This window comes from Eschrichtius robustus, chromosome 16, assembly GCF_028021215.1.
Source record: "Eschrichtius robustus isolate mEscRob2 chromosome 16, mEscRob2.pri, whole genome shotgun sequence".
NCBI classification, from domain to species: Eukaryota; Metazoa; Chordata; class Mammalia; order Artiodactyla; family Eschrichtiidae; genus Eschrichtius; species Eschrichtius robustus.
In genome coordinates, this window is record NC_090839.1 from 71123258 (window position 1) to 71136003 (window position 12746).

Consider the following 12746-nt stretch of genomic DNA (forward strand, 5'->3'; position numbering starts at 1 on the left):
GAAACATAGATCAATGGAACAGGATAGAAAGCCCAGAGGTAAACCCACGCACCTATGGTCAACTAATCTATGACAAAGGAGGCAAGGATATACAATGGAGAAAAGACAGTCTCTTCAATAAGTGGTGCTGGGAAAACTGGACAGCTACATGTCAAAGAATGAAATTAGAACACTCCCTAACACCATACACAAAAATAAACTCAAAATGGATTAGAGACCTAAATGTAAGACCAGACACTATAAAACTGTTAGAGAAAAACATAGGTAGAACACTCTTTGACATAAATCACAGCAAGATCTTTTTTGACCCACTTCCTAGAGTAATGGAAATAAAAACAAAAATAAACAAATGGGACCTAATGAAACTTAAAAGCTTTTGCACAGCAAAGGAAACTATAAACAAAACGAAAAGACAAACCTCACAATGGGAGAAAATATTTGCAAACGAATGAACGGACAAAGGATTAATCTCCAAAATATATAAATAGCTCATGCAGCTCAATGTTAAAAACACAAACAACCCAATCAAAAAATGGGCAGAAGACCTAAATAGGCATCTCTCCAAAGAAGACATACAGATGGCAAAGAGGCACATGAAAAGGTGCTCAACATCACTAATTATTAGAGAAATGCAAATCAAGACTACATGAGGTATCACCTCACACAGGTTAGAATGGGCATCATCAGAAAATCTATAAACAACAAATGCTGGAGAGGGTGTGGAGAAAAGGGAACCCTCTTGTACTGTTGGTGGGAATGTAAATTGATACAGCCACTATGGAGAACAGTACGGAGGTTCCTTAAAAAACTAAAACTAGAATTACCATATGATCCAGCAATCCTACTACAGGGCATAACCCAGAGAAAACCATAATTCAAAAAGACACATACACCCCAATGTTCACTGCAGCACTATTTACAATAACCAGGTCATGGAAGCAACCTAAATTCCCATCGACAGACGAATGGATAAAGAAGTTGTGGTACACATATACAATGGAATATTACTCAGCCATAAAAAGGAACGAAATTGGGTGATTTATAGAGATGTGGATGGACCTAGAGACTGTCATACAGAGTGAAGTAAGTCAGAAAGAGAAAAACAAATATCATATATTAACACACATATGTGGAATCTAGAAAAATGGTACAGATGAACCGGTTTGCAAGGCAGAAATAGAGACACAGATGTAGAGAACAAACGTATGGACACCAAGGGGGGAAAGTGGGGGAGAGTGGTGGGATTAAAAAATTAAAAAAAGTACTGGAGACAGAGATTTGTATGCCATGTTAATCAATTTGAACTTTATCCTGAAAAACATGGGAAATCATTGAAAAAGTTTAAGCAGGTGGGTGACTTGATCAGCAAACTGTTTCTCAAACTTCACTCATTATAACACCTTCATGATTTTTGCCTTATCTTCATATCACTTGTAGTTAATTTACTTAATGTTGTTTAAACCAACCTTTTATTCTTCTACAAACGTATGTCAAGAGGAAACTCATTACCACCATTGCTTGCCATAATAAACATTCAAAATAAATATATAACTGTTAAAGTAGAACAATGTTCATTTATGTACCAACTTTAAATCATCTCCTGCACCACTATGTAACTCTACCACAGTTTTGTGCCAGATTTTTAAGGTCTGTTTGTTTGTTTTAATATATTTTGGCCGCACCACCCGTGGCTTGCGGGATCTCTGTTCCTGACCAAGGACTGAACCCATGACAGCGCCGAATCTTAACCGCTAGGCCACCAGGGAACTCCTGCCGGATTCTTAATGACCGGGTCTTAGATGTCACCTGGAATCTCCTGTTAGAGAACCACTTGTGTGAAGAAATTCAGACACAGGCCGAGGGCATAAATTTTGTCTATGCTCTGTAACGCCTACAACCAGCCCTTATGAAATTTTAATGTGCATACGAATCACCTCGGGACCTTGTAAAACTCAGATTTTGATCCATTATGTAATCTGAAGATTCTGCATTTCTAACAAACCCCTAAATGACATTAATGTTGGTTTCCCAACCACGCAACGTTGCAAGGTACGAGATTATACGTCCCTGAAGGGGAGGGACCGTGCCTTAATCTTTAGTATAGTGTCTGGCACAGGCAACTTATTAGCTAGCACTCGTTGAAGACAGCACAGAATTTTCTTCCCACAAAAGCAGTCACGTGACTCTCCATATGCAGGCTTCAGAAGTCTCTCTCACATACACACCACTGCTATTCAAAACATTTTAATTTTTCTAAGACAAAACTATATTTCAGTTTTTATTTTCTACGTAATCTCTGCCTAGAATATAAACTCCATGAGACCAGAGACCTTAGTCGTAAGTATTTCCTAGGTTTCGGTCTCGCCTATGTGTGTCCCCGGCCTGGTCTGGGAGTTAGAGCGGCGAATTCATTGGACAAGGGCTCTGTTCCTATGGAGCTAATGAGCTAGTGAGGACCTCACCAAGCAAGAGGCGATCACACCCGGCTTCAAAGCCTATGTCCCTGCAGAAGGGCAGATATGGAGAAGTCTCCTAAATCCGCCGGCTTCCACGGTGCAGGAAGTCCTGAAGTTCAGAAGGCTGGAGCCCAGAGGCCGCGGGTGGAATCCGGCGAACCGGGGCTCTTTCATTGGACAGGATCGGAAGAATCCAAAGTGGAGGGGGGGGGTTGCGATGGGCTGTCGCAGACGTAGTCAGAAGAGGATTACAGAGCGGAAATCCGGGCCAGAAAGAGAACCCCAAAAGCGGTAACTTAAATTATCTTCTGAAAACTGCGTTACGAAATTATGCGTCTCCCTATCCTGCGTCTTGGAGGAGTTGGACTGTTCCAACCTCCTCCAAGGAGCAGTAGAGTGCGGTCGGTCGTATAGAGAGTACCCTCACGTAGGAGGCGTGGGAAATAGTGTCGCGGGGCAGTCTGGGCCGCTCCCGCCGTCGGCCGCCATCTTGCTTTACTCTAAGGAGGCCGTGACCGCGGGTCAGAGCAATCTTGAGCCATGAAACTAATAGCCAGAGCCGGATCCCTCTCGGTGAGCACAGCTGGCGGGCTTGGGGGAGGGTGGGGGAGCAGATTGTCAGCAAGGTCATACGGACCGGAGGTGCCTGGTTTGGGATCCCGGGGCCTTGGGTTTTGTTCTGCCCTTCAGGTGAATCCTGCCGGCCAAGTGGGCTGCAGGCTGGGTGGATCGGGCGTTGGAAGGCCAGCTCGTGCTCTGAGCAGGGGAGACTTAATGCTGGAAAACCTGAAGAGAGGGGGAGGGCTTAAGAGCGGAGGTGCAGCGACTCGGGTGGAGACACCTTTGAAGGTCACTGCTGCACTTGGCGTGCAGAAGGAGGCCGGCGTAGACCTAGTCCCCCATCCCTAACCTATCAACTGCGGCCTCTGCTTCTTGGCGTATCACGGAGCATCAGCTTCCCCAACGGTTAAGTGGGCTTATGAGTAAAATCATAAGGAAGAAATGAGCTATTGCCTTTATAGCTTTTTTCACTGTGCCTGGAACTTGATTGTTACTGTGGTGTCCTGGCTGTATAAAGTGTGCTTTTCTTGATCTCTTGTTAGAGTTTATCCAGGAGGGTTTCTTGGCTTGCCTTCTAGAGCTTCTTAAGGCTCCTCCTTCAAGCCCGAGTGAAACACAGCTGTCGCTTGGGGAAAACTCCTCTAGGGTCAGTGTTATATCAGTGTGAACCGGTGGTTGTCAAGGGGGGACAGTCTCAGTCTCTGAGATTAAAAAAGTTCAGCGAGGCCAATTTTGCCCCCCAGGGGACAGTTGGCAATGTATCTAGAGACATTTTTGGTTGTAACAGCCTTGGGGGGAGTGCTACTGCTGAACATCCTACGGTGTACAAAGCCACCCACAAAAAAGAATTTTCCAGCCCAAAGTGGCAAGAGTACCTGGGTTACTGAGTAACCTAGTAACCTGCTAGAAGGAGGTGCAGAAGACCGGAGAATGGAGTTTCCCTGTGCTTAATGTTTAAATAGATAAAATGTGAATTATACAAATGGCTGTAATTTAGGCTGTAATTCTCTTACCCTTCTTAGCACCCCTAGACTAACCAGTGATTAATAACCCTTAGAGAGAAGCCCGGTTAGACTGGCAAAAGGCCCCAAAAGCTCTTCCTCCATTGCATCCATCCCCATCTTCCAGTAGAAAAAAGAACTCAAAGATAACAGAGTTGAAGAAGACCAATGTAAACAAATTGCAATAAGCTTGAAAGCAATTGTTGTTTCTACTTGTAACACTTATTTTACATAAGAATAAATTTATACATCTTTTGTTATTTAAATAAAATAGTAGTTGTGTGGACAATTACTAGGATAATTCTTTGCAACAGATTTGAATGGGACAAATTATAGGAAGTACCTAACCAACAAAGTATCACTGTTCAGGCACATTTGAGAGGAGAGCACCTAAATGTACCTTAGCAATGGAACTATGGATTATTTGAACTGCTGTGCCCACGTATCTTAAAGTTTTTACTTTCTGGAAAATCAAAAGCTAGAATCAATAGTAGCGTTAACTATACCACACCCAGGAAATGAAATTGATGATGATAAAGCAAAGCTAATTGGAATTTATAATTTGAAAGCACTAACAGCAAATGAAAACTAGGAACCAGCTTATCGATAGTATAGCACTGATGCTGAATGCACAACAAACAGCCATCCTGGACAACACGGAGTAGGGGCATTGCAGCCTCTGAGGGGGGTCCTTGGGAAACTCTAGCAGCATGTTCGTTTGATCCTGGGAGTACCAAGGATTAACTCTCAACATCTCTACTAGTAACCTTAAGATCCTTAGACATAATCAAAATGCATTCTGTGGCATTGTATATCATTTGCCAAAAAAAAACTGAATAAAATTATGCATTTTGGATCCATTATCTGACATTTAAGAGGACCCCTTTACCCTTCCAGTGGCTGCATATTATATATACTGAGAATCTACTATGGATGAAGCTGTTGTTAATCTCAGGGTATATTAGTGTCGTTAATCTCAGGGTATATTAGTGTTGTTAATCTCAGGGTATATTAGTCAAAGAAGATAAAAGCTTTGGTTGTGTAGTCTTAATGTAGCACAGAAGAGAGTGAAGATACTATGGGAAATATTGGGGGCTGGAGGACGTTTTCTTTGATATACTTTGTCTTTTTTAAAGATTGCTAAACTGATTAAGGAAATGAAGTCATATTGGAAAATAGACTAAAAAGATGAGACTCTTTGGGCGGATAAGGGAAGCAATAATGCTGAAATCTATAAAAGGGTATGAATGTGGCTATTCCACACTTCTTCAAAAAATTCCAAAGCATTAGAGCTAGAAAGGACCACTTGAAGTTTTAATAAGGTAGTTAAAAGGTAAAAGAAAATACAGTAATTCTTTACATAGTACGAAATGAACATGTTCAACTCAGTATTCCTTCAGGCTCTACAAATCACAAATAACTAGAGATTTAAGAGTGGTATGGGTAAACTGGTGGGTAGTAATTTCATAGTAACGTTAATCAGCTAAATCCTCCCATGGAGTTCTTTTACCACTGAACACGCTCTATTGCTTGGGCCCACTTGGATACAATGCACTACTCTTTTGAGAAATGTGGTAACCTGTCTTTTTTGTGTTTAGAGATTTTATTCCCTCAAAGTTGCTCCCAAAGCTAAAGCCACAACTGCCCCTGCAGGAGCGCCTCCACATCCTCAGGACCTTGAGGTTAGTCCCACTGAGTTGCTCACTGGACACATATGTGCCTTACTGTCCTTGGTAATATAAAGACATTAATCACATCCCTACTTTATTTTAAATACAGTTTACCAGATTACCAAATGGTTTAGTGATTGCTTCTCTCGAAAACTATGCTCCTGCATCAAGAATTGGTTTGTTCATTAAAGCAGGCAGCAGATATGAGGACTCCAACAATTTAGGAACCTCTCATTTGCTTCGTCTTGCATCCAGTTTGGTAAGCATCTTTACTACCTCAATATGTTTAGAAATCTGTGGCACCTTGGTCCTACAGAAAAGAAAAACTAAAAGCAACATCCCTATATTAGTTTCCTGGAGCTGCCATAACAAATTACTGCAAACAGGGTGGCTTAAACAACAGGAATTTATCCTCTCACAGTTCTAGAGGCTAGAAGTCAAAGTCAGGGTGTCAGTAGAGCCGTGCTCCCTCTAAAGGCTCTAGGAAGAATCTTGCCTTGTCTCTCCTAGCTTCTGGTGGTTGCCAGCAATCCTTGGCATTCCTTGGCTTGCAGCTGCATCATTCCAGTATCTGCCCCTGTTCTCACATGGCCCTCTCTGTGTCTCTGTGTCCAAATATCCCTCTTATTGAATTTTTCCAGTCATATTAGATTTAGGGCCCACTCTAATCCAGCATGACCTCATTTTAAATGTTTATGTCTGCAAAGGCTATTTCCAAATAAGGTCACATTTGCAGGTTCTGGGTGGACATGAATTTGGGGGACACTTTCAACCTAGTACAGTCCCCTAATATATCATGAAAAACCACAGGATATTTACCATAGAGAAGCATTAAATTAGTGTCCATCCAAATGTTAGTGCTAGAGCATAAGAAATCAGTAAAAAACAAAATTTTTAATTTTAAAAAAGAAGTGCCAGAAACGGAAAGAAAATTACTCTTTCTCATATGCAGATCTCTTTCAGAATAAATGGATGAATCCAGTAAGCTTGTATTTGATAATGGAATTTTTACCTAAATGTACTTTATATAAAAATCTATACTTGTGCTTTTTGGTCAACTTTGTTTTATGATTCTTAAACTAAAAAGGATTCACTATTTGGTTAGCGTTCCTTTTGAATTTAACGACAATTAGACTTTAGATTTTGACATAAAGTGATGTTTGGCAAGCTTAGCATTAAAAAACTACTAAAAACAATTGTTTTTTCATTTCTAAGACTACAAAAGGAGCTTCATCTTTCAAGATAACCCGTGGAATTGAAGCAGTTGGTGGCAAATTAAGGTTTGTTAAAAATAAGTAATCGGAAATAGTGAAAACACCAGAAGATAATCAATTGTAAAGGAACTTCTCTCTGTTATCAAGGTGGTTAACAATTTCTTAAGGCACAAGAAGGAAAAGCCTGATGAATTTGACTGCATAAAATGTAAAACATCTTTATGCAAGTAACTAGGAATAGATATTTGCAACATATGTAACATGGAGAGGATTATTTGGAAAAATAAAAAACTACAAATTAGGAAAAAACAACCAAAGAGTAAATGGACAGGCAGAGGAGAGGAACAGGCTGTTCCCAGAAGAGGAAGCCAGAAACAATGATCTTTACTTATAATCAACAGTGTGATACCATTTTGTACTGCTGGTGGGAGTATAAATTGATACATCTACATAGGAAAGAATCAAGGAATATCTATTAATATTGAAAATGAGCATATTCTACAACCTAACAGTTTTTAATCCACATGCACAAAGGGATTCTTTATCGTTATTGAGACCGGAAACAATCTAAATGCCTATCTTTAAAGAGATGGATAAGTGAAGTATGATGTAGTAATATGCTGGGACTACTACACAGCAGTTAAGGAATGAACTCAATCTGTTTCAACATAGCAGACTTAAAAACAAAATGTTTTGTGGAAAAACAAGTTTCAAGATTTTTTTAAGGTATGAGGTTTTTAACAAAATAATATGTAATGCCTATGATTATGTTTGTCTCTAGAGTGGGAGAAAGTGTAAGAGTTAGCCTGGGAATGGTACAAAGAGATCTGCAACTTTAAAGTTGCCCTTTTTTTTTAAGTTGTGGTAAAATATACTTAACGTAAAATTTACCATCTTTTATTGTATAGTTCTATCGCAATAAGTGTCATTAAGCAACCATCACCACCACCCATGTCCAGAATGTTTTCATCTTCCCCAACTGAAACTCTGTAGCTATTAAACACTAACTCCCCACTCCCCTCTTCCCCCGGCCCCAGGCAACCACCATTCTGTGTTCTCTTTCTATGATTTTGACTACTCTAGGTACCTCGTATCAGTGGAATCATACAGTATTTGTTGTCCTTTCATGACTGACTTACTTCACTTAGCAAAATGTCTTCAAGGTTTATCCATGTGTAACATGTCAGGATTTTCTTCCTTTTTTTTAAGATTGAAATATCTGCGGTTTTCTTAAGATTTTTAAAAATATTTTTTAAATTTAGTTGAGTGTATTTTTGTTATACTATTATTTATACTTTATGTACTTCAAAATAATTTTTTCCAAAAGAAGTGGTTGATTTAACGAAGATATAAGGGAAAGCTTGTTCTTCTGATTTAGATAATTCACTGTAATTTATTTTTGACTCAGTGTGATTTCAACAAGGGAAAACATGGCTTATACTGTGGAATGCCTGCGGGATGATGTGTAAGTACCTTTGTGTGTTTAGAACATCTGCTTTTAAAGAAATACTAAGTTGCTCAGTTGTAGTCTTTTTTAATGTGGCATTATGACCTCTGATGTTGGTTTCGGATTATTAGTTACAAACTGCCTAAAGTTTAATAATGAGAGCAATACAGTTATGTAGAATGGATGTTGGTTTTAAATTTTTGACTGGTAACTTTTTTTTTTTTTTTTTCACACACACACACTGTATTTTATTTTTACAAGAGATAAATAGACTGACACCAAGCATTGTACATGGATGACCACAACAAAAGCAACAATGATTGCAATTACCAAACATGAAACACACTCATATTATGTCATAATATTGACATTCAGTCCAGTAATCCTCCACTGTAACAGCTCCTTTACTTTGCAGTGAAAATTGATTTGTATATTCTTTGCCTCTGAGACCTTGTGGGTTTTTTTTTTTTTAATTCAGACAGAAAGTCACAAAAATTATACTCATCCTCATCAGTTCACTCAGTCCCATGTAATTAATTTTTTTTTTTTTTTTCATTTTTTTCATCTTGATTGACTGGTAACTCTTATCTTCATGTCTCCTGTAGTGATATTCTAATGGAGTTCCTGCTCAACGTCACCACAGCACCAGAATTTCGTCGCTGGGAGGTAGCTGCCCTTCAGCCTCAGCTAAGGATTGACAAAGCTGTGGCTTTTCAGAATCCACAGGCTCGTAAGTACACTTTCAGATTATATTCCATTGTTTCTAAGATACTGGGTTTTTAAGAAGATCAATTTGTAGAAGAATAAAATTGCTATTGAAATTCTTTTTCTCCTTGGGTTTGAAAATACCCTCTCCAAAAATTTGTCCACTTTTTAAAACATATTGTTCATTTCTAAACATTTGTATTGTTATTTTTCATCTTTGATAGCAAGTAAATTGACTATAGAATCCTAGGCCTTTTGCCTGTGTCGTCCCCCTCCCCCTCCCCCCATCTCCCCACCCATCCACCCTACCGCCCACCCCACCCCACCCCTGGTGTTTTTTCAGTGGTTGTTTTGCTTACACTAAATCTGGCAGCAGTTTATTGTTGCTGCTGCTATTATTGTTTAGCCAACTCACTTTTATTGTGTCTTTCCAAAGTAATCAACTTAATTTTTAAAAAAAAAAAACTTTTTTGTATTCATATTTGTGTTTATATAATGTTTAGTTATTTAATCTTGACAAGCACATCTGGCAAAACAAATCTTTACAAAAAGCACCACATTCTCAGAAGTCATAGCACTTCTGGTAGGAGCGGAAGTGTGCAGGTAGACCACTGAGGTGTAAGCAGGTGACCAGCTGCAGGGGCTCAGAATGGGATGGACTTCTCAGATGCAGGCCTGTCAAGAGAGGGTCTCCTGTCAAGTGTCTGGAACATAATGAGTGCTTGGTTCCTGTTAGCTCATATTATTTCATGGAGATAACTTTGTTACTCCAGACCTCTACCAAAGAAATAGATAGAATGGTAAAATTGTACAAAAGATGATTTCAGTGTCCAGAGTAGCTTTCTTCCCCACTGGTAGCAGTGAGGCTGCAGCCCTTATCCTTTCTGCCTGGACAGTTATTGTAGTCTCCTGGCTTGTGTCTCTGCCCCTAGGTGTACATCTTCCATCAGTGGCAATGTACATCTTAGGTTGCCATTACAGTGATCCTTCTGACGTGAAAATCCTTTAAAGGCAAACTCTTTAACTTAGCATATATGGTAACTCTAATGATCTGGCCCCTGCCTCCCTCCCTTGTTTCTTGCTCTCTTTCCCTCCTAGCTGCAATTCCCCTTTGAATCAGACTGTTGTCATACTTTATGCCTTTGTCTGTGTCCTCTGCCTGAAATGCTGTTCCCAGATCATTCACCTGGGAAACACCTACTCATTCTGTAAGACTCATCCCAAATTTTACTTTTATTACTCCTTTCCAATTCCCACTGCCCTTCCCTAGTGTCCCCGCTGCACTTTTGATATACTACTAACATCACACCCATAATACTTTATTTTACAGTTTTTCCCTCTCAACATTTTGAGGGCACACATGTGTCTTAGTGGTCTCTGTATTTCCAGCACAGTGCCTGGCATGGAGGGACGCCCAAATAATAAGCAAATAAAAGAGACATACCTCAAGCAAAGGCACTGAACCAGGAAAGTAGGAACAGTGCCAGGGAGGTGTACAATGTGGCAGTAGCATTTGACCCTTGTAAGCTAGTAATATGACCTACCACTGATACTTTCATATCTCCTCTTACCCTGACGACTCCCTTGTTACCTCGAGAGGGAATCTAGAAGTAAGCAAAATTCAGATTAGATGACTTAATCAAGGTCACACGACAAATCAGTGGCAGAACTGTAATTAGATTCAGACTTCTGAATCTAAAACCCATATATGGTTTCCAGATGATACCAGGTTGATTAAAGTTAGAGAAGAGTTTAGGTGGACTCTGACATTTAGAAGCTGCTATCATAGAAACTCTTATTTTTCTCAGCACATTCGAGTGGCAGAATTTTAACAGTTCCTAGAGGTTAAATGAAAGTATATTTTCAGTCTTCTTAATACTTGAATTCGATGACCAAAGTTGTATAGTTTAATTGCTTTCTAGGCTCTAAACGTCGTGTTGTCTTTATTTAAATCACACTTCTGTGACTGCTTCTTTACTTATTTTACAGACGTCATTGAAAATTTGCATGCTGCAGCTTACCGAAATGCCTTGGCTAATTCCTTATATTGTCCTGATTATAGGATTGGAAAAGTGACACCAGACGAGGTACTGATAAAACACATTACATTTTTTTTTTAATGTTTTAATTTAATTTAATTTATTTTTTTATACAGCAGGATCTTATTAGTCATCAATTTTATACACATCAGTGTATACATGTCAATCCCATTCGCCCAATTCAGCGCACCACCGCCCCCACCCCCCCGCGGCTTTACCCCCTTGGTGTCCATACGTTTGTTCTCTACATCTGTGTCTCAGTTTCTGCCCTGCAAACTGGTTCATCTGTACCATTTTTCTAGGTTCCACATACATGCGTTAATATGCGATATTTGTTTTTCTCTTTCTGACTTACTTCACTCTGTATGACAGTCTCTAGATCCATCCACGTCTCAACAAATGACCCAATTTCGTTCCTTTTTATGACTGAGTAATATTCCATTGTATATATGTACCACAACTTCCTTATCCATTCTTCTGTCGATGGGCATTTAGGTTGCTTCCATGACCTGGCTATTGTAAATAGTGCTGCAGTGAACATTGGGGACCATGTGTCTTTTTGAATTGTGGTTTTCTCTGGGTATATGCCCAGTAGTGGGATTGCTGGATCATATGGTAATTCTGTTTTTAGATTTTTAAGGATCCTCCATACTATTCTGCATAGTGGCTGTATCAGTTTACATTCCCACCAACAGTGTAAGAGGGTTCCCTGTCCTCCACACCCTCTCCAGCATTTGTTGTTTGTAGATTTTCTGATGATGCCCATTCTAACTGGTGTGAGATGATACCTCATTGTCGTTTTGATTTGCATTTCTCTAATAATTAGTGATGTTGAGCATCTTTTCATGTGCTTCTTGGCCATCTGTATGTCTTCTTTGGAGAAATGTCTATTTAGGTCTTCTGCCCATTTTTGGATTGGGTTGTTGTTTGTTTTTTTAATATTGAGCTGCATAAGCTGTTTGTATATTTTGGAGATTAATCCTTTGTCCGTTCATTCATTTGCAGATATTTTCTCCCATTGTGAGGGTTGTCTTTTCGTCTTGTTTATGGTTTCCTTTGCTGTGCAAAAGCTTTTAAATTTCATTAGGTCCCATTTGTTTATTTTTGTTTTTATTTCCATTACTCTAGGAAGTGGGTCAAAAAAGATCTTGCTGTGATTTATGTCAAAGAGTGTTCTTCCTATGTTTTCCTCTAAGAGCTTTATAGTGTCCGGTCTTACATTTAGGTCTCTAATCCATTTTGAGTTTATTTTTGTGTATGGTGTTAGGGAGTGTTCTAATTTCATTCTTTTACACGTAGCTGTCCAGTTATCCCAGCACCACTTATTGAAGAGACTGTCTTTTGTCCATTGTATATCCTTGCTTCCTTTGTCATAGATTAGTTGACCATAGGTGCGTGGGTTTACCTCTGGGCTTTCTATCCTGTTCCATTGATCTATGTTTCTGTTTTTTGTCAGGACCATATTGTCTTGATTGCTGTAGCTTTGTAGTATAGTCTGAAGTCAGGGAGTCTGATTCCTCCAGCTCAGTTTTTTTCCCTCAAGATTGCCTTTGCTATTCAGGGTCTTTTGTGTCTCCATTCAAATTTAAGATTTTTTTGTTCTAGTTCTGTAAAAAATGCCATTGGTAATTTGATAGGGATTGCATTGAATCT

At 39.4% G+C, this 12746-nt stretch overlaps 1 protein-coding gene across 1 annotated transcript in view; it reads left to right on the forward strand.

The window, feature by feature from the left end:
- Positions 1 to 2905: 2905 nt before the first annotated feature.
- UQCRC2 (ubiquinol-cytochrome c reductase core protein 2) overlaps positions 2906 to 12746 on the forward strand; it is a 31868-nt gene continuing 22027 nt past the window's right edge. The window contains exons 1-7 of the mRNA XM_068524011.1: positions 2906 to 3029; positions 5617 to 5700; positions 5798 to 5947; positions 6904 to 6968; positions 8311 to 8367; positions 8955 to 9079; positions 11044 to 11141. Coding sequence (XP_068380112.1) covers positions 2997 to 3029; positions 5617 to 5700; positions 5798 to 5947; positions 6904 to 6968; positions 8311 to 8367; positions 8955 to 9079; positions 11044 to 11141 — 612 coding nt within the window. The 5' untranslated portion in view covers positions 2906 to 2996. The remainder of the gene's footprint in view (positions 3030 to 5616; positions 5701 to 5797; positions 5948 to 6903; positions 6969 to 8310; positions 8368 to 8954; positions 9080 to 11043; positions 11142 to 12746) is intronic.